This window comes from Ursus maritimus, unplaced genomic scaffold, assembly GCF_017311325.1.
Source record: "Ursus maritimus isolate PB19 unplaced genomic scaffold, ASM1731132v1 scaffold_15, whole genome shotgun sequence".
Classification (NCBI taxonomy): Eukaryota; Metazoa; Chordata; class Mammalia; order Carnivora; family Ursidae; genus Ursus; species Ursus maritimus.
In genome coordinates, this window is record NW_024423897.1 from 30,151,737 (window position 1) to 30,173,809 (window position 22,073).

At 39.3% G+C, this 22,073-nt stretch overlaps 1 protein-coding gene across 2 annotated transcripts in view; it reads right to left on the reverse strand.

Annotated features, from left to right (window-relative positions):
* Positions 1–22,073, reverse strand: part of NNT (nicotinamide nucleotide transhydrogenase) — an 87,774-nt gene that overhangs the window by 59,751 nt on the left and 5,950 nt on the right. For both annotated transcript variants that reach the window (XM_040630453.1, XM_008692561.2), the window contains exons 3-7: positions 18,278–18,507; positions 15,392–15,609; positions 11,699–11,786; positions 6,538–6,626; positions 1,335–1,522 (exon numbers count right to left, since the gene is read on the reverse strand). In XM_040630453.1, coding sequence (XP_040486387.1) covers positions 1,335–1,522; positions 6,538–6,626; positions 11,699–11,786; positions 15,392–15,609; positions 18,278–18,507 — 813 coding nt within the window. The remainder of the gene's footprint in view (positions 1–1,334; positions 1,523–6,537; positions 6,627–11,698; positions 11,787–15,391; positions 15,610–18,277; positions 18,508–22,073) is intronic.

Genomic DNA, 22,073 nt, shown 5'->3' on the forward strand with positions numbered 1-22,073 from the left:
CAGAAAGAAGAGCCTGGAGGACATATTTTCCCCTACAATCTCATAGATGTGATGTCAATCAACTTCCTGCCCTTGCATGTAGATTATTCAGAGTGGGGGGTTGTGGGAAGACGCCAGAAGAGAACTTCTCCTCTCCCGTGACCTCATGACAAAGCAACTTCTCATTTTTCACTGTCCCCTAGAGAAAGCAAGACTCCCTTAGCAGGATCTAACACAAGTAACCATTAACCCTATAAGCTCTCATTATCTGGCCCACTTCCTTTCAGAAAGGAAAATATTAGTCAGCATGGTATTCAGCATTCAATAACAGAAGGAAAGGAGAAGAGGAGGGGTAAGAATATAAAAGGTGGGGCATCTTCCCTCCCAAATCTTGCTAGATCGAGCTACTGTTTACTGATCAGTAAGTGCCAACCGGTTTGGCATCAATCATCTACTGAGCGAAAAATTTTCTTTAGAAGAGGATGTGGTAAAGGACTCCTGCCATCAAAGAGCCTGCAATTCGGTTCCAAAGACCAAACATGCCGAAGGACATAATTAAAAAGTGGTAAAGTGTCATATCCTTTAGTAAAAAACATATACCAGAAATTCCACAAATACACACACACACCTCAAGACCCTTTCTCTTTCTCTCTCATGTATGGAAAAATGATTAATATATCAATAATGGTCATCTCTGCTGGAATTTCAGGTCTGTACTTTTTTTTCTTCATATTTTTCAGTACTGTTTGAATGTCCTACAATAAGAATGGAGTATCTTAACAAAGAGAATAGAGGGGCGCCTGGGTGGCACAGCGGTTAGGCATCTGCCTTCGGCTCAGGGCGTGTTCCCAGCGTTCCGGGATCGAGCCCCACATCAGGCTCCTCTGCTATGAGCCTGCTTCTTCCTCTCCCACTCCCCCTGCTTGTGTTCCCTCTCTCGCTGGCTGTCTCTCTCTCTGTCGAATAAATAAATAAAATCTTTAAAAAAATTTAAAAAAATTAAAAAAAAAAAAAACAAAGAGAATAGAAACAAATTACAAACCAATTTATCAAGGGTATAAACAAAGGAAATTGCTTACGAATATAATATGGTATATGGAATATAATCTATGAACACAGTTACATAAAAATTTATGGAAAAAAGACTGGAAGAAAATAGATCTCACTATTAATGATCATTTTTATCTAGGGGCTACCATGCTTTTTGTTCTTTCTGCCTTTCATGTGCTTTCTCATTTTCTAGAAAGTAAATCAATCTTTACTTAAAGAAATTCAAATGTTAAATGACTTCCACTCTTATTTTAAAATATCATTAGTAAAGTACTTTACTGATAAGCGTGGGCTGAAGGAAGTACCTGGAATGAGCGCTGTGCTGATGAGGATATCCACCTCTTTGCACTGTTGAGCAAAAAGTTTCATTTCAGCTTCGATGAACTCTTTGGACATCTCTTTCGCATATCCTCCTTGGCCCTCACCAGATTCCTTCAAGTCCACTTCCAAGGGCTCAGCACCAAGAGACTTGAACTGCTCCAAAGCTGCAGCTCTGGTGATGATTGAAGGGAAAGCAGTGGTTATTTTAGGCCCTTAAGAGAAATCAAGATCATCTTTTACATATACATTTTTGGGGTTTTTTTTTCGGGTTTTTTTTAAGTTATTTAAATTCCAGTTAGTTAACACACAGTGTAATATTAGTTTCAGGTGTACAATATAGTGAGTCAGCACTTCCATACATCACCCAGTGCTCATCAGAACAGGTGCACTCCTTAATCCCCATCACCTCTTTCACCCATCCCCCCACCACCCCCCCTCTGGTAACCAGTTTGTTCTCTGTAGTTAAGAGTCTGTTACTTGGTTGCCCTCTCTCTCTTTTTTTTTCCCTTTGCTTGTCTGTTTTGTCTCTTAAATTCCACATATGAGTGAAATCATATGGTATTTGTCTTTCTCTGAGTTATTTCACTTAGCATTAGACTCTCTAGCTCTATCCATGTCATTGCAATTGGCAAGATTTCATTCTTTTATATGGCTGAATAATATTCCACTCTGTATATATACACCACATCTTTTTTATCCATTCATTAGTCAATGGGCACTTGAGCTGCTTCCATAATTTGGCTGTTGTAGATAATTTTGCTATAAACATTGGGGTGCATGTATCCCTTTGAATTAGTACTTTTGAAAAAAAAAAAAAAGACTTAGTATTTTTGTATTCTTTGGGTAAATACCTAGTAGTGCAATTGCCAGATTGCAGGGTAGTTCTATTTTCAACCTTTTGAGAAAACTCCATACTGTTTTCCAGAGTGGCTGTACCAGTTTGCATTCCCACCAACAGTGCAAGAGGGTTCCTTTTTCTCCACATCTTCACCAACACCTGTTGTTTCGTGTGTTGTTGATTTTAGCCATTCTGACAGGTGTGAGTTGATATCACATTGTGGTTTTGATTTAATGCATTTCCCTGATGATGAGTGATGTTGAGCATCTTTTCCTGTGTCTGTTGGCCATCTGTAGGTCTTCTTTGGAAAGGTGTCTATTCATGTCTTCTGCCCATTTTTTAATTGGGTTGTTTTTTGTGTGTTGAGTTTTAAGAAGAGCAAACTGTATATATACAAAATTGGAGATTTTCTTTTGATATCTCTGACTGGACTATTTCAGTTATTTCCAAAAGTATGTACCACTTCTATGAAAATTTTTTCTCTGGAAAAATAAAAACTATAGGGAATTCCGACTTTTACTTACTTCAGTTACAAAAGGAATTTCACTACTGATAACTCCAACAATCAATTCTGTTTCTTGGGGCCCCACTGTCAATGATGATGTGAACTCTGACCTAGATTAAGACTGGACTTCATTCAAATCACTCAGGTCGAGGTTTTCATTTCTAAATGTTCTGACTTATGGGGATGTCTCTCTCGTGAATGACCCTTAGAAGTATTTTAACAAAGTGATTTTTGTCCCTAGTCCTCATTAAATTGTGTTTGAAAAAAGCAACCTATAAAAGGTATAAATGTTAAAATGGGATGAGCCAACACATTTAAATTATGTAAAAATACATTCAGTTTAAAAAATAAACACTAGGGGTGCCTGGATGGTTAAGCGTCTGCCTTTGGCCCAGGTCACGATCCCAGGGTCCTGGGATTGAGCGCCGCATCGGGCTCCCTGCTCAGTGGGGAACCTGCTTCTCCCTCTGCCTCTGCCTCTCTCCCTGCTTGTGCGCTCTCTGTCTCTCCCTCTCTCTCTCTCAAATGAATAAATTAAAAATATAAATAAATAAATAAATAAATAAATAAATAAATAAATACTAAAAAATTAATGCTAGCCATGCACTGTGTACTGGTTGGAAAACTAGAGCCAACAAAGATCTCAGCTCTTTGGTGGATGGTGTGTTTAACTTGCCAACATTCATCCCACTACAGTGAGTCCCAAATTTCCCTGATGACAACGATCACTTCAGGTCCTTGTTAACGTTTCAAATTTGCAGGCCCCTTCCCAGACCCACTGAAGTACAAATCTCCCACAGAGAGGCCAGAAGCTTATTTTTAGCAAGAACTGCAGGTAATTCTGGCCATCACGGAGGTCTGGGAAACTGTCTGAGCCCACCAGTCCCGAGCAACCGTCATGGTCAGAGCGTGGACACAAAGCTTAGGACATGATTGAGCAAGAGGTCCTCACCCTTTCTGCTGGCTTGAACAAGGACAGTTCTAGCCCAGATTGCCTGTGGAGGCCAACTTGTGACTCAGGGAAATGAGCCAAAGCTGAAGACAACAGAAAGGACAGAAAGAACTGCTCCTGGAGGGCACCAATGGGCTGCTGACGCGAGTGTGAAAAGGGAGTCCTTCCCATGAATTCTCATTTAGGAGAACTGATACATTTTCTCAAGTTTAAGCCAGTTTGAGTTGTTTTCTATGCCTTACAGCCAAAGGGATACTGCTGTTTACAAAGTTTTAGAAATGTCTACTATTTTTAATGAAATAAGATAACTTTAAAATGACATAAAAAAATAAACAAAATGACATATATGTGTCAGTGATCACAATTTTGATCAAAAAGTATCTACATAAATACCTATAAGAAATGATGCCAAAAAATCATTAGCAATTATATCTAGCTGGGAGAATTATAAAAGGTATTTTTATTTTCTTCCTTAATGTTTCTCTGTATTTTTCAATAATGAACATGCATAATCAAAACCATAAATGTTATTTTGGAATCTTTTTTTTTTAAAGATATGTTTTTATTTATTTGTCAGAAAGAGAGAGAGCACAAGCAGGGAGAGTGGCAGGCAGAGGGAGAAGCAGGCTCCCTGCTGAGCAAGGAGCCCTGTGCGGGACTTGACCCAGGGGGAGATCGTGACCTGAGCCAAGGCAGACGCTGAACTGACTGAGTCACCCAGGCGTCCCCTGTTTTGGAATCTTTGCCTTCAAAATACTTATCATTTAAAACTATTATATTGTATCAAAATGTAAGACATGAATATTTTTGACCCCAAAATTCCACTTTTAGGAATTTATCTTAAGGAAATGATGAACGCTCTCCAAATACATATGTTCTTACATAGACAATATATGCGGTATTGTTTATATACAGTAAAAATGTCCATTTATAGAGGACTAATTAAGTAGGTCACTGAACTTCCACACAGCGGAATCCTATGCAGCCATTAAGTATGCTTGTAGGTAAATAAAGATCTTCACGATCTACTGTTAAGTTAAAAAAAGGCCAGTTAAATAGTACTATCAGGGAGTAAGCATTAGTACCGGCGTCAGAAAACTACAGCTCCTGACCTGCCAATTGTTTTTGTAAATAAAGCTTTACTGGAACACACACAAAGAAAGATTTTTAAAAAGTAAAGCTATTGTATTTCTAAACTTCTCAATACAGGCATTTGGTAGAATGCTCGCTACTGTTACAAGGAAATCTAGTTATTGTCTGAAAAAATTTAAAAATCACACTCTTTTACTATCACTGGGCAATGAGTTGTCCTTAAGTTTTTAGGATGTTTATCTGAAAATATATATTATTCAGTCTTCCAACAAGAATTTATAATCAAGTGTGTTTTCTGATACATTTGGATTTCATATTTATATATGATACCAATCCCTAGTCTCAAAATAGTGATTAATGAGCTATAATTCTTACAAAAGTACTATGTCAGTTCAGCCATATCTTTTTTTGTTGCGTACTTGAGCTATCCTAATAAATGGTAAATGGAGTTAAAGAAATAGCCATCCTCAAGCTATCAGCTCTGTACACAATCAAAACCAATGACATCAAAGTACCTAATAAATTCTCAGTAGTTGACCCAACACCAAGTTTCAAATCACCTCTAAGTCAAATATACACATTTCCACTTTAATGCTACTTACTGTCACTACAATGAAAACTTGTACTATACCTCCTCTCTCTGGGTTTGGCTCTCTTCAAAGACTTCACTTCAGCAAACATTAAAAATTAAAAATCAGCACTAATGACAAGCTTGACTCTGGCTATCTTTGTCTTGCATCCCGGTTACTTCAAAAATCCCTTTTCTCATGTCAGCAGGATAACCTTCTAACAGTATATCACTTCTCTAAACTCCAGGTAAGCCCTGGTAACCATGTTCTATGGAACATTCTTTACCCCAGAAATGCACACTCTTTCCAACTTTGAATATTGCAAATCTTTTGATCATTCTATATTCAAGATTAGCCATGGTATTATTCCTCTACTGATCTCAGCTGATAATAACTACATGTTTCAACCTCGAAACAGTATTCATACACATAAATGATAGCCATTCTCAATAAGCAATTAATAAAGCCCAGTATCTAATATCTTCTGAAATGAAGAACAATTTTAATCAAATGTTTCTTTAAAGAATTCTAGAAAAGGTTGATGTGCCTGCTTTAAAGTATTATACTATGAGCATAATTGACTACTTTCACCTAGGGGCTCTACTACTGTCCAATCAGCTTTATCTGCTTCCGACCATATGATGCAGAGTATACCCCTCACCTCTCTGCCCCCGGTCTGTTCTCCAAAATATCTCCAATGCTGACTTTTCTTAAAGTAAACTCTACGCCCAACGCTCAAACTCACAAGCCCAAGATCAAGAGTTGCACGCTCTACTGACTAAGCGAGCCAGGTGCCCCCAAAATATCTCCCATACTGCTTCCTTTCTTCAAACTCCCAGACATGTTGGTTCACAACCTGCCTGACTTGTAAATGCATCCTGAACAGAAATAGACATGGCAGCGCAACATACTACAAACTCAGGGTAGGATTAACTCTGGTCCCACTGCTAATCCACATAAAGATACTGAGTGCAAACTGTTCACTTTCAGTTCCTCTGCTTTTTAAATTATTTCTGCTCTACGGAGTCTGGGTCCTTAAATTTTTTTCCCCACTAGGTAACATTTTTCCACTTTGAGTTACCTGTGAAGAAGTAGAAACATTTTTAAGTGGAAAGAGCTTACAAAGTAGTTTTCAATGTGCAACTTCCATTTATAAATTCTAAAGAAAACATAATATCCACCTGAAACAAAATGTTTTTACCTTAAGAGCAATCAGTAGGAAAGCACGTACCTGGTGTCAAATCCTCGAACGATCGCGCCCATCGACTTTGCTGCACCTGCAGAAGCCAGCCCAGCAACACCACCGCCAACTATCAGAATCTAGGGGAAAAGGCAGAACAGTATGTTTTAAAGAAAGTTCATTAACAACTGATGGTGAAAAAGCATCAGCTAATAACTGTCAGTGGCTGGTACACAGGGCACTACACAGTTAATGCAATAACACACCAGGTGTGCCAGTGGTGAGCAGCCCTCAGTTAATACACTGAGTGGAGAGACAACACTTTCATGGAACCACCACTGTTTTTACAAATTTATCAAAGGAAGACCTGCTGGCAAAGGCCCACAACCTTCACTAAAAACAGTCAGACAACCAGCATCTCCGTGTGGAAGCCACATACGGCACAATGAGCAGTATGTATATTAAAGATTACCAAGTCTCTCCTACTGTATAAAAGCTACATGTACCGAAATAAGTTCCCAGTGTAGCATTCCAGCTACCTCTCCCCTCTCAAATTTGAAGATTTCTCTATGTGCATAAAATATCAAAATAAGTTTCAAAGACGGGTACAACTTTGGTGAAATATCCACCCTACCCTGTATTTTGAGCTCAAATGCTTCTGAAAGAACAGCAACAGTGACCAACTATGTAATTTTGAACCAGTATGAATGAACTGCACCAAAGCAACATAATGAACTTCCCTAACCATGGAAGGGTAAGAGCCAAGAAAACCAAAGAATTCCTCAGAAACAAGAGTCTCCCCCGCCTTCTAAGAAACACAATAAGAGCAGTGTTGTCTCTAGTCTTGAATGGGCCTTCCAGAAAAAAGTTCTATTATACTTCCCAGTCAATTGAGGCAACTCCTTGTTGCTGTGTAAAAAGAAAGAAAGAAAAAAAAAAGCCACCCACAGAAAGAGTGAAGCTTATAAATTCCCACCTACCCATCATGTCCACATCTCCTTCTGCTTCTTTAAGAAACCTAGTCAAACCGTGCTCCGGTGACCCCTAAGCAGTGTTTTAGAGATCATGTGAATTCATCTTGATGGTGATGGTTTGGGGGTGGGGGGTTACTCCACAGAAAAGGGAACAAAGAGTGACCAAGGAGGCTCTGGGCTCCAAAGCACCCACCCCACTCCACACTATGAGAATGTGAAATAAGGGGCGCCTGGGTGGCTCAGTTGGTGAAGCGTCAGCCTTCAGCTCAGGCCGTGATCCCGGAGTCCTGGGATCAAGCCCCGAGTCTGCTCCCGGCTCAACGGGGAGTCTCCCGCTCCCTCTGCCCCTCTGCCCCTGCTCCTGCTCTCTCTCACATGCTCTCTCTCTCTCAAATAAATAAATATTTTTTAAAAAAAGAAAATGTGAAATAAAAATAAAAATCATTGGACTAGACCAAGTTATCCTGAATCAAGAAATAACAAAAAAAAAAAAGAAAGAAAAAAGAAAAACATCATTTAAAAGACATAATTGCACAATAATAAAGCCATGTAGATCTTACAACAGGAATTTACTCTTTCTCTGCAGCTTCGGGTGAAGAAAAAGACACAGAGGTTAAGGGTCACAGTCAAATCCTGACACAACGACCAACTAGATCTGGGTGACATTGAGCAAGCCGCTTAGTATCCGCATAAATCAGTCAAAAAGCCTTCCCAGATGGCACTTATATTAAATGACGGACTCTACAGCATCGACTGCTAACTGGCACACCACAGACATACACTCAAGAAACGGGGAAAGGCCATGGGAAAGGAATGACCTTTAGGAATGTTCTTTATCTCCAGGGTGCCTGGGTGGTTCAGTCAGTTAAGTGTTTGACTCTTGGTTTTGGCTCAGGTCATGATCTCAGGGTCGTGAGATCGAGTCGTGTGTCGGGCTCCACACTCAGCATGGAGTCTGCTTGAGATTCTCTCTCCCTCTGCCCTTCCCCTCACTCACACTCTAAATAAATAAATAAAATCTTTAAAGAAAAAGAAAAAAGGAATGTTCTTAATTTCCAGTCATTTAACCTATTCCTCCGCTCAGCCTCCCCATCTCACTAATTGTGCACACAACTGTTCAAGCCAAAACAGGAAGGTCATCTTGAGGCTTCCCTATGCACACGTTTCCACCTCCAATCCACCAGCAAGTACTCTTGGTGTCAACCCCCAAAGATCTCCCAAACCATCTCCTTCTATACATCTCCATTGCCACTCCCTTCCCAGGGCACTACTTCTGCAATCAATTCCGAACAGATCCTGCCTTCACTCTTCCCCCTACTAACCATTCTCCCACAGAACTTCCAGACGATATTTTTAAATCATCATGAAATAATAATAAAAATATATGTTAGTCTCTGTCCCCAGTTCCTGACATAGAACTCCTAGAACCCTTGTAATTTCCTAAGTGAGAACATTTTCTGTTTTAATATCTGGTCTGTGACCCCAGCTCATGACACAGAGTTCCTAAATCCCTTGGAATTTCGAGGGCAATAACGGTATCTTTTGTTCTAAGGAGTTGACTCTTGGTGGGCGCCTGGATGACAGCTGATCGCCAGAAAGTCCATGGATAGCAGCTGAGAATTTTCAGCCCCACCTCCCATTCTCCAGAGAGAGGAGAAGGGCTGGAAAAGGAGTTAATGATCAGTGATGCCCACGTGATGAAGCCTCCTTTAAAAATCCCAGAAGTACAGGGTTTGAGGAACTTCCAGGCTAGTGGACCCAGGGAGGTGCAAGGAGAGAGGTGTGTCCAAGGAGGGCATGGCAGTTCCACACCCTTCCCACATACCTGGCCTCAGACATCTCTTCCACCTGGAAGCTCATCTGGATCCGTTATCATGTCCTGTTATAACAAACTAGTAAACGTAAGGGAACTATTATCCTGAGTTCTGTGAGCAGTTCTAGCAAATCACCTGAACCCAGGAGAGGTCATGGGAACCCGTGAATGACTTATAGTCAATCTGCTGGAAGCACAGGTAACAACCTGGACCTGCACCTGGCATGTGAAGGGGGGCGAGGGCAGTCTTGGGGGACTGAGCCCTAAACCTGTGGATCTCACACTACCTGCCGGGGGACGGTATCAGAATTAAGATGTAGGACACCCTGCTGGTGTGACAGAGTTGCTCGGTGTGGAGAAACCCCCACACATTTGATGACCAGAAGTGTCAGAAGCGAAGTGTTCTATGTGAAAGTAGAGACACAGAAACGAAAGTGAGTTTTTCCAAAACAATCCTGAATCAGACACTTCCCTCATCTGTACGAGAATCTGAGCAAGGCCTACAAGAGAAGCCCTATACCATACAGCCCCAACCTACCTTTCCACCAACTGAGATCGTTCTCCACCTTGTTCAACACACTCCAGACCAATAGCCTTCTTTATCCTTTTGTTTTTCATCTCAGGGCTTCATGGGTGCTGTGCCCTTTGCCTGAAATCCTAAATACCTCTCAATCCTTTAGATCTCAGCTCAAATGTCAAAGAGGACTTCCCATCGCCCTAGCGAAAGCAGCTGGCCCCCATGACTATCACGTCATCCTGTTCATATCTCTTATGTTTTAAACTATCTCATAGATTTATTTGATTTATTGCCTCGCTGTGGCCCCTGCTAGAGTGTAAGTTTCACATCGCAGGGATCTTGTTTCCCTTGTTCATTCCATAGCTCCCAGAACAGTGCCTGATATATCGTAAGCCATCAAATGATGGATTGTTAGCTCATGCTAGACAAGTAAGAACCCTCCATATTTACAGGAAACCCAAATAAAATATTATGCAATCTACCTTGATAAGCCACCCTAGTGTCTCTTTCTTCAATACCAGAAAACTGTTTATGACATGTGACCACAGTCTCTCAAGCTGCAATTTAAATTCTCAATAAAGACAGTCACAGTCTCTTTTTGACCTTCTAAAGGCTTATTGATTCTCCTTCTTCTAAGCCTCTCGTCTTTTGTTTCACTTTTTAATCTCTAATATATTCACAGCTTTATTCTCAGTTTCCACATACTTCAGGAAAGAGTCTAACCAAAACTGAGTCGAGGATTTGTGCATCAAAGCATTCAGCCAGTTTAAAAACAGCATTAAACTTCTGGCCCGCATGAGTGCCAGACCTATTCTTACGATCCTGACAAAGAAGTCAAACAGAATCACTTCAGGGATGCCTGGCTTCCTTAGTCGGAAGAGCATGTGACTCTTGGTCTCCGGGTCACGAGTTCAAGCCCCATGCTGGGTGTAGAGATGACTTAAATAAATAAATAAACTCCAAGAAAAATAGTAAGTAATCACTTCACATATCACATCCCTGTTGTTTTTGCCAAATTCCTTTATTATGTATTCCAGCCTTCACTTAAACCACTTGCCATTTTCCTCACCTGGCCTGTTCTTAAGGTGATATGTCACTAGATTCCTCAAAGCTTCCAGTATCTTTTTTTTTTCATTTTTTCTAGGAGATTTATTTCATACGCATTCTCAGTTTGTAGAATAAAGTACTTAAGAGCAGGAAGCACCAAGGAAACCTGTAACTACAGACATACTCTTCAGTCCTATTTCCTCTACCCAGACAATGGGCTTACATGGTCATTTAGTATCTGCAGTGCTTAAGGTTTACAATATAATCCATTCTTTCACCTAGCCATCCTCACGGCTTATCAACTGCTCCTCTCTGCTTTCTTTCACTCGAGATTAAAGAAACCGCACCCTTTCCCTCTGCCAAGGACCCAGATTATGCCACCTCCCTCCCTCCCTCCTCCTCTTAACCCATATTTTTAAAAAAGTGAAAAAACTAAGACAATCTTTTCTGTGAGTGAAATGTCACAATTGGGAAATTGAGAATTTGCTGAACTAAGTCTTTCCTATGAACCAAGTGTCACAACATTGGGATATCAAGAACTTACTGAATGGTATCTTGAAGCTTTTTTAAAAATTAGTAATAAACATGCTACACGGAATGAGTTATCCAAAACCCCTTTAAGAATTCAAGTTAGTAAGTCCAAAAAGGAAAAAAACTAGAACTTCCAGAAATGTCAAAATTCTTTTTGGTCAAGCAATCATAAGCAGCCTTCAGGCTCTACCATGTATTTGTACATGCACAGGGTTATCAGTGGGAAGTTAACACAGAACAAAACGCTTAAAATACCTGTATTTTAGTACTACACGTACCCTCACTTTTAATCAATTCATATTATGAGGAAACATTAAAAGTTTTACCTACCTTAGCTGGAGGAACCTTTCCAGCAGCTGTGATCTGACCGGTAAAAAACCGTCCGAAATGATTTGCTGCTAGTACAACAGCTTTATAACTGAAAAAATAAATGAATATTTCCATAAAATGAAAGATCTTAGACTCATTTATTATCCTAAGTCACCAAGTAAGCTTTCTTTAATAGTCAAAGAATAATCGCTAACATTTTACAGTACCCACAACGTGTCAAAAACCGCTCTCGGTGTCGCATGGATACGTACTCCTTTAACCTCCACAATGATCCTGTGGAAAGGTACAGTTATTACCTTCACTTTATAGATGAGTAAACAGAGACACAGAGATGCAGAGCCTTGCTAGTCACTCGGCTAGCAAACGGCAGAAGCAGAAGCCTAAACCTGGCATCCTGCCTCCAGAGGCACACGCCTACCCAGGATGCTCCTGGCCTCTTCGCAATGATTATTGCACAAGATCAGCTGGGGCGAAAAATAGTTAACAATGGTTTTCCTTGGGTGCTGGAATTACAGATACTTCAAACTTTCTGTTTTACTTCACTCTACTGTCCAAATTTGGGGGGATGATGATGTAGTATTTATATAACAGGGAAAAACTTCAACATGAAAAAGAAATTAGATTTAGCTATATGCTTGTATATAATAAAATTCCAAACTCAAGACAAAAAACACTTGCTTTGGGGGCACCTGGGGGGCTCAGTCGTTAAGCGTCTGCCTTCGGCTCAGGTCATGATCCCGGGGTCCTGGGATCGAGCCCCGCGTCAGGCTCCCTGCTTGGCGGGAAGCCTGCTTCTCCCTCTCCCACTCCCCCCGCTTGTGTTTCCTCTCTCGCTGTGTCTCCCTCTGTCAAATAAATAAAATCTTTAAAAACAACAACAACAACAAAAACACTTGCTTTGATTGCTAGTAGTTGAAAGCATGGGATTTTGAGAGAGTGCACTCAGCTCAGGTCCCAATTCTACCACTAACTAGCTTTGTGACCGCGGGTAAATTTCTGTAATTCTCTAACGCTTTGTTGCCTCATCTACTGAGTGGGGACAAAAAAAGCATCTGTCTCTTAGTGTTGTTTCAAGGACTAAATGAAATAATGAAGGTAAAGCACTTAGCGGAAAGTCTCCCATAATAAATGCTTGATAAATATTAGTGTTTCTGGCTAAAGAAACACTCTGTGGAACAAAAACTAGTAAAATATGCCATCTTTCCTTACTAGGATATTTTTAACATATTAGACTATGTTCATTTTCAGATCATTTTATACCTAAAAGGCACTTCTGCATATTCTCATTTGATAACATACATATAATTAAAATTATAATGCAACTATGTAATAAGATCTACCTCCCACCTGACAATAAAACCTTTCCCTGATCCTATTTTTTTTTTTTTAAAGATTTTATTCATTTGACAGAGAGAGAGACAGCCAGCGAGAGAGGGAACACAAGCAGGGGGAGTGGGAGAGGAAGAAGCAGGCTCACAGCGGAAGAGCCTGATGTGGGGCTCGATCCCACAACGCCAGGATCACGCCCTGAGCTGAAGGCAGACGCTTAACCTCTGTGCCACCCAGGCGCCCCATCCCTGATCCTATTTTTTATAAAATAATACTTGATACAATAATGGATGCAAAAGCAGAAAACGGTACCCACTATTACTTTAAGTTAAATCATATTACAGCAGGAAAACAATATTTTAGAGATTACATTGTTAGTCTTAACTTCTGAATCCAAGTGATAGAAATTTTCGAAAAGCAAACATAATAAAGATTCAAAGTCCACTGTAAGAAATTGGAATATTTTGAAAGATTCAGTTGCTATATTGAAAAAATAACAAAAATTAGAGGGATCACACAGGAAATGTACAAGAAAACGTTGATGGTGGGAAAAAATGATAACAGTTTGCCCTTCTTTGATGAGAGCAAAAAAGCTCAGAATGAATATCAATGAACTGGAAGGAGCATGTCTTCACTGTCATATAACTATGTGTGTGAGTTAGATAATGATTTATCACACACTGTGTGGATAAGTATACTTGAAGATTCACCTCAAACTTTGACCTTTGCATATATCAGCTCAGGACATAAGATAGTGATTCTTTAAAAATTGTGCCCATGGATCCCCAAAGATTCAAATTTCAGCCAGCTCTGGGGCCATTCCAGGGAGGGTAGAGAATAAACATGTTTCTAGACACCCCTCCATCCCTCAATTCAAGCAAGGCCATTCTGCTCTTACTGGATTTGTTTTTATTGCCTCATAGTATTTTATTTGCTCAAAAGATTCTGCAGTTAAAAACCACTGATCCAGAGCCAACGGCTTTGATAACCTTTCATATGTATGCATTTCACAAAACAAAATCAACAGCACTCTTAAAAGATTACATTGTACATTTTCTACAGAAAATTTTTAGTCCCACAATACACAATGTAACTTTTCTACAAACTAAATAATATGGCAAAAATTGTGTCCTTTGGTGTATACTTTATATCACAAAAAATATCTTCAAACCAACCATATGCCATATTATAGTAAGGATAACAAAATGTGTTTTTAACTTGTCCATTTTGTTTGCTGCTTTTCTATCAAAATGAACAGTTGAAACCCAAAGTAGAATCTACTTGCTCTATTGGCCTCTTTGATACACTACACCTAAGACATAAAACCTAAGAAAACCTTCAGTTCATGTGTCAGGCCGTAAAAGGCTTTATTCAAGTTAGTCTCTCTTTCAAGCACTGTTTATTTAACCATTTTCATCTGCTGGTGCCTCATTCATATTAGCAAATTTCCAATACCAATAGTTTTCATGCTTAAAATCTAATTCAACTAGTGTCTTAGAGGAGTTGATTTCATAAGCATCATCGATTTCCAGATTTTTCCCACAATGGCTGCTCCCATCCCTCCCCAGGGCAGGATCATGCAAAGCAGAATGCACCTTAGTCTCCTCTCAACCAGCACTCCAGCCAGTACCCTGGGAATGCGTGAGCGGCGGGCAAAGATAAGAGGACATAGTTAGCCCTCGGCCAGCAATACGGGTTTTGACACCAGATGAAACTCCCTCAAGTCCAGACATTTTCCCTATTTATTAAATATTTTATGAATTTACCTAAGCAAAACCTAATTAAAATGGTAAATGCTAATATGTATATGTTAGGTTGAACCATATGAAACTGCCAATATCCAACCATTTTTTACCCATAAAAACAGCAATTTATGTTAACTAAACTTACTGTGGTAATCATTTCACAACATACTGATATAGCAAAGCATTATGTTTATACTTTAAACTTATACAATGTTATAAGTCAATCATATCTCAATGAAACTTGAAAAATATAGCCATTTCAACCTAATATATACATGTATACACACATATCCACACATATATAGAAGACAGTCTATTCCTCATACTAATTTCACAATCATTTGCTCTGGTGGAAGGAAATACGGCTTCTACCCATGAAGACTAAAAAAAAGGTACTAAAGACAAAAGACTAAAAAAAAAATAGAGCAGACTGCAATATGAAGAGTCATTTCCTACAACTGTGAAATAATAAAATGAGCAAACTCTCAAAAAGCTGCAATCTCCAACAATTATTACAAGTAAAATCCCTTTAAGAGAGAAGAGCCACAATGAGCATGTTTCTAGAGTACCAATCAATGTGCTTCTTCTGTTCAACTGAAATGGCAAAGAATCAACATACCCAGCAATGTTGGCCATGGAGCTTAGCGCGTCATATCCCTGAGCAATTGTGACTCTTGGAACCTGGTCCATTGCCAAAACTGTAGTTTTTCTTTTAGAAAGTTGATTTAGCAAGTCTGGATTTTGGGCTGGGTAAATAAAGCTAATCAGTGTTCCCGATGTCTTTAAAAGGTCGGCTTCATGAACACCTAACGTTGGATTAACCATGGGGGCTCGCACCTGAGGGAAAAAAGTTGCACACCAATTAAAAATGTAAATAGCTTTATCATATTTTTAAGTAAACAGGACAATTTAAATAATATGCCATGATTGAAATAACACTCCAGAAGTAATCTTTCAGCAATAAATTTCTGACTAAATTCCTAAACAAGGTAAGGAACACAAAGATCTTTGCCATCTGTCCTCTGATTGATGACCTATGAACTGGTCTGAGTACAAAGCATGCTATTATTTTGGTAAGATTAAAAGTTATTAGAATATACAGGCAGGGAGTTTTTGTCATGTGTTCAAAGATCCAATTCTTGCAAATTTTGGCAAGCACAAACATTTGGAGTGGCAAGAAGTTAAGAACATTATAACCTAAACCTCCACTGTCATACATATAGATTTATGTCACCTTAAAATTCCAGGCAAATATTTATAGATGCACACAATGCAAATTAGTAGCTTTGCTGAACTGGGCTTAAGCAAAAAGCTATAATATATTGTTCCGTGAAGAAGTATCAAATAAGGGGCGCCTGGGTGGCACAGCGGTTAAGCGGCTGCCTTCAGCTCAGGGCGTGATCCCAGCGTTATGGGATCGAGCCCCACATCAGGCTCCTCTGCTATGAGCCTGCTTCTTCCTCTCCCACTCCCCCTGCTTGTGTTCCTTCTCTCGCTGGCTGTCTCTATCTCTGTCGAATAAATAAATAAAATCTTTAAAAAAAAAAAAGTATCAAATAAGTCAATGAACACACACACCATATGTTTGAAACTTTCAAATGTCCACGTTTTGCAGCCAATTTTTTTTTAATTCCACTTAAAAAGTATTTCAAAATGTGGCTTTTGTTTTTTTAATTTCTTACAGCTATTTTCAGGGACATGGCTTTCCTACCACCAGTTTTCCTAAGTTCCTGCAGGCATTCAGGTAAGCAGATTCATCGGCTGGCTTTTAAAATGTGTTTTACGTCCAAGTTTAAAAATCCATCTTGAGTTAACACGTATCCTTTCATTAGCTCATTTCGCAGTTGCGCTCTTAGGCAAGTAAGCCCAGAAAACATAAGTCAGGGACTTAAATTTTAAAAGGAAACAGAAACACAAACACTGGGTCAATACTTTCATTGCACAGCATTTCATCTCAATTTACCTATGAGACACCTTTATTTGTTACTCCCATGTCAGTTGCTGTTCTGGTGATGCATGTGATTTTAATTAAGGTTCGGGGCTTTAATTAAGACTCTCTGGCAAGGTCTATTTTTCCTCAGTGAGAATCTATAATATAGATTTAATAAAAATTAGAGAAAAACTTTGAATTAATTCTACTGGCCCCTATCAAATGCTCAGCTGAAACTGTTGGGATCTGAGTGATTTAAGTCAATAGAATGTTTCCCTGAATGGGCTTTTCAGTTCACTAGTTCCTCAAGTTATTAACAGGCTTGACTCAAAAAATAGGTCCCAAGGTCAAGTAGTTTATTAATGCAAGCATGAAGTTCCATAAGCTTCTATATTACAGAATTTCTCTATAATGCTTCTAACATGCTCATACACACTGTGATCTCTAATAGGAACACAAAGCATTTCCAAGACTTACGTGTACCCTACCAACCCTCTACTGTGGGACGTCTCAAAAGTTTTTGACCCCTAGAGCATATATTGGAATGGATTATACTTATTTTTCTATCTAGGCTCTTTTACTATATTAAGTTATATCACCAAGTATCTGTACATCTAAACACTAAAAACTTTAGCTGAATTACAACTTACCTACATACCATAAATTTTACTATTAACATCTATAGCAAAGTTTTGTGTCTTCTGCAAAAATACCCAAGTTATTCAGTAGAGTTTACGGGGGGAAAAATTATGTGATTGATTCACCTTAGAAATTAATAGATATACAAAAATAAAAAAGCTGGTGTTTCCTGAAGAAGTAAGGAGCTTCTTTTAGCCTAATGATCATGCTTCTACAATCCCTATTTCCCTCCTTGTCTTGGTTGCATGAAGGCTTACGATTTAAGTTAACGCTCCCCCCTAGTAATTATGTCTGCTACACCTGTGATGCAATCTCTTCCTTTCTCGGTGTGATTTTTTCACCTCATATTTTACATCTAAAGTTCTTAAGCACATAGATTTCTATTGTATATTAAGATCTTTTATTAAAGTAGGTAAGGCTACTCTCCACTCCGCCCCACGTTGCTTTCTCCAGGGCAGCCCTGCCCTCTCTAGAAATAGCATTTATGTCAGTTACATCACTGTTCCTTCTATGTATCAGAAGATCACAGTTACATCACTGTTCCTTCTATGTATCAGAAGATCACTGTGCATTCAGTCCCAGGAGAAATTCCATGCCTTTTTTTCACTTCCAGTAGCAGTTACATACTCATCTGTAGGTATTTTAGATACATATGAACCAGGAAGTGAAAATTCTCCCAACCAATAAGAAGGGAATTTCCACATGACAAATACAAAAAGGAAGATCACTTTCTCCCCTCATGGTTAAACATGAATCACATTGCCTGATAAAAGTTCTATTGGAATATGAAGAACATTCACAACATGCAAGCATTTCTCTGAGAAAAGACATTGTTTGAAAATATGAAGAGACGAAACAATAGAGTAATTTAATCTTCCTATGAAAAGTTTTTTAAAAGTCAGCATGCCATAAATGAGGGGGGAAAGGAATAATTACTTTGACCACCAAATCAGAAGCCAGCACTTCCTTCACCCCTTGGATCTGGGCACCTGCTGCTCTGTAGTGATCATCGGAAAACTTGGAAGCTTCACCAGCACCTGATTCCACGACAACACTAAAACCCTGCTTGACCAAGGCCTGAACACCAGCAGGAGACAATGCCACCCGCTTCTCATTTTGGAAAATCTCCTTGGGGACACCAACAGTCAGTTGTTTATATGGAATTCCTACAAGCAAGAAAAAAAAAAAAGAAAAAGAAAAAAAGAAGAAGAAGAAGAAGAAATTTAGTAAAAAAACAACAACATAAAAAAATAGGCAGTCTGTTCAAAATACACTACACATTCAAGTTACTGCTCAAAATAATGTTCCTGCTTCATAATCAGAATTGAGTTTTTTGATCGATGATGGGAAATATTTATGCCCACTCTCTTGAAAATTACAAATATTTCATTTAACCAAATGGCTCTTTTCAAAGCACATGACTAGATTAGTTTATCCTTAGGGGGAAAAATGGGTTGTGAGAGATCAATCAACATGCAAATTCCACCCTTCAAACTAACCCTCTACGATTTATGGTCTCTTTGTCCTTACCTTTAAGGAAGACAGAAGTAATTTGCTGGTTTGAAGAACAACCCTATCCTAGACACTTTGGTGGACTGCCACATTCAAAGTTTCCTTCCTGGCAATTTTTTTTTTTTTAAGATTTATTTATTTGACAGAGAGAAAGAGAGACCACAAGCAAGGGGAGCAGGCAGAGAGAGAGGGAGAAGCAGACTCCCCATTGAGCAGGGAGCCCGATGTGGGACTCGATCCCAGGATCCCGGGACCGTGACCTGAGCCAAAAGCAGACACTTAACCGATTGAGCCAACCAGGTGCTTCCCCTTCCTGGCAATTTGACCACAAGCAATTCCTCATAGATTTCCAAGGTTGTATCCTGAGACCCTACATTCTTGGCCACAGCCAAGATTAGACCAGACATCAACAGCTGGGTCAAAGATAATAGTCTATAGGCCAGACAGCCTCTGACACAGGAACTGCCCAAGGACAGTCTATGTTGGCCAATGATGACCCAACCCATTCAGGTTCTTTCTGAGGGAGCTGAGACCCACAGAAAAAGACAAGGGAGTCAACGGTACAGAAGCTATCTGTAAGCAGCCATGATGTAATCAAAAGAAGATGTATGGGGGTGCCTGGGTAGCGCAGTCGTTAAGTGTCTGCCTTTGGCTCAGGGCGTGATCCCGGCATTATGGGATCGAGCCCCACATCAGGCTCCTCCGCTGGGAGCCTGCTTCTTCCTCTCCCACTCCCCCTGCGTGTGTTCCCTCTCTCGCTGGCTGTCTCTCTGTCAAATAAATAAATAAAATCTTTAAAAAAAAAAAAAAAAGATGTATGGCAAAAGTAGTAGAAACATCAGGACTGGAGATACAAAGAGGGAAGATGAGCCATAGCTATGAAATCCAGGAGAACATTCCACTCTTCCAAGAAGTAGATGAAGGGTTTCCTGCACTTCTGTACTTCCCAAGAAGACATACAATAAACCCTCGTCACAAAATACAACCTGGTGTGATCCCGTTCCTTGCAACCCAAAAGAGTCTATATGATATGCAAAAAGTATTTATATATGGTTCTGAACGGCTTTAGCTAAAGTACATTAGTTTCTTCTGTTGTTTTACTCAACATGTGGGCATAGATTTTTTTAAAAAATTAAGATCTGCTTCTATATATTTTACTAAAGCTTAGGAAATCACTCTAACAACCTAAACTCTAAAAATACGTAATAAAAAAATTAACTTATCTTCACAGAATAACAATAATCATTAAGTGAGACCTTAGAGAAATGAAGTCAACCTAAAAATACCGTCACCTGATCACAGTCTTAAACCCCATACTCCATAAGGAGTAATAACTGATAGTAAGCCAAACATACAGTGAATCTTAGCCTCTACCTGAAGGAGAGGGAAGAAAATAATAGAAAGCTGGAAAATATTTTGGATTGATGTGCAAAGTTAAATTGCATTTGGAGCTTACTTCTCTGACAACCTCAGATTACATAGGCCCTGTTATATACTATCCGTCAAGGAAGCTACCAAAGACTAATGAGGTCCCATCAAACAGATTTAGGCGCCAACCTGAAAGGGCATCCACTCGGCCAAATATGAAACAATCTGAGCATGAAAGAGAATAAGTAATTGCAATGTAATAAAACACATCCAAGTGAGGTCGTTATGATACCCAAAAAATAAACATTTTTTTAAAAGTTTCACCTGTCAACGTTAGCAGATGTGTAGTAAGCAGACTAACAGTCTCCCAAAGATACCCGCATTCTAATCCTCAGAACCTATGAACATGTTAGGATACACAGCAAAGGAGAATTAGGGAAGCAGATGGAATTAAGTTTGCTAATCAAATGACCCTGAAATAAGGAGATTATCCTGGATTACCTGGGTGGGTCCAATGTACTCACAAGGGTCCTTAACTGTGGAAAAGTTAGAGTCAAGAGTCAAAAGAGTCAAGAGTCAAAAGAGTAATCTCAAGTGCTACACTGCTGGCTTTGAAGACAGAAGGAGGGGCCAAGAGCCAAAGAATACAAGCAGTTTCCAAAAGCTGGACAAGGTAAGGAAAAAGACTCCCCTAAAGGCTCCAGAAGGATACAGCCCTGCCAATACCTTGATATAAACCTACTGAGAGTCGTTCCAGACTTCGGCCTGCAGGAGTGCAAGACAATAAATTTGTATTGTATGAAGCCAGTATATTTGTGATCACTTGTTACAGCAGAAATAGAAAACTAAGACTTAAGGGAATGAAGCCGTTATTACCAAAACTAGTAAATAAAGGGACAGAATCAAACATTTATCCCACCTTGCCACCACAACGTCAGGGTAATTAATAATAGAGGGAAAGTTTTTCTTTACAGAAAAATTCTAGCTAATAAATGAAGATAAAATGATAAGAGTATCACCATTTTAAAACCCCCCATAAAATCACGGATTTAGTTAATGACATTAAACTGCCATATAGCCTTTGAGTGAAACACTGATGGGAACTTCCTAATAGATGGATACCAACAACATTTGAACTCACTGATCAATCTTCTCGATGTAATGCAATAGATCGTACATAGCATCACCAATGAAATATTCTTGCCCAAAAAAGCAACCTTGAGTCTAATCAAGCCTTTAGATCTAGCTAAATGGTACAGAAAATCCAAGGGACAGAGAAACTGGGTAAATAAGACCAAGGGAATTCAGTCAGCCAAACCCAGAACATTGCTGCAGGGCAGCAATGACATTCTTCAACAAATAAATTTAATAAAGGGAAATATAGAGATCGAAAGAAGAGATGTAGCAAGCAAATACAACATGTGGACCCTGTTTGGATCATTATTTGGATAAGGCAACCGTAAAAAAAAAAAAGTTGAAAAAATATGAATACTGGGGCGCCTGGGTGGCGCAGTCGTTGGGCGTCTGCTTTCGGCTCAGGGCGTGATCCCAGCATTGTGGGATCGAGCCCCACGTCGGGCTCTTCCGCTGGGAGCCTGCTTCTTCCTCTCCCACTCCCCCTGCTTGTGTTCCCTCTCTCGCTGGCTGTCTCTCTCTGTCAAATAAATAAATAAAATCTTAAAAAGAAAAAAATATGAATACTAACTGGATTACTTTTCATGCTTCTCAATGTGGTAATGAAATTGTGATGTTATATATTTTAAATAGACTTCTTATCTTTTAGATATAAAAAGCAAGTATCTAGGAAATAGTCAAGAGCCAGAAATTGAATAAACAAAAGTCTCCTGCATAG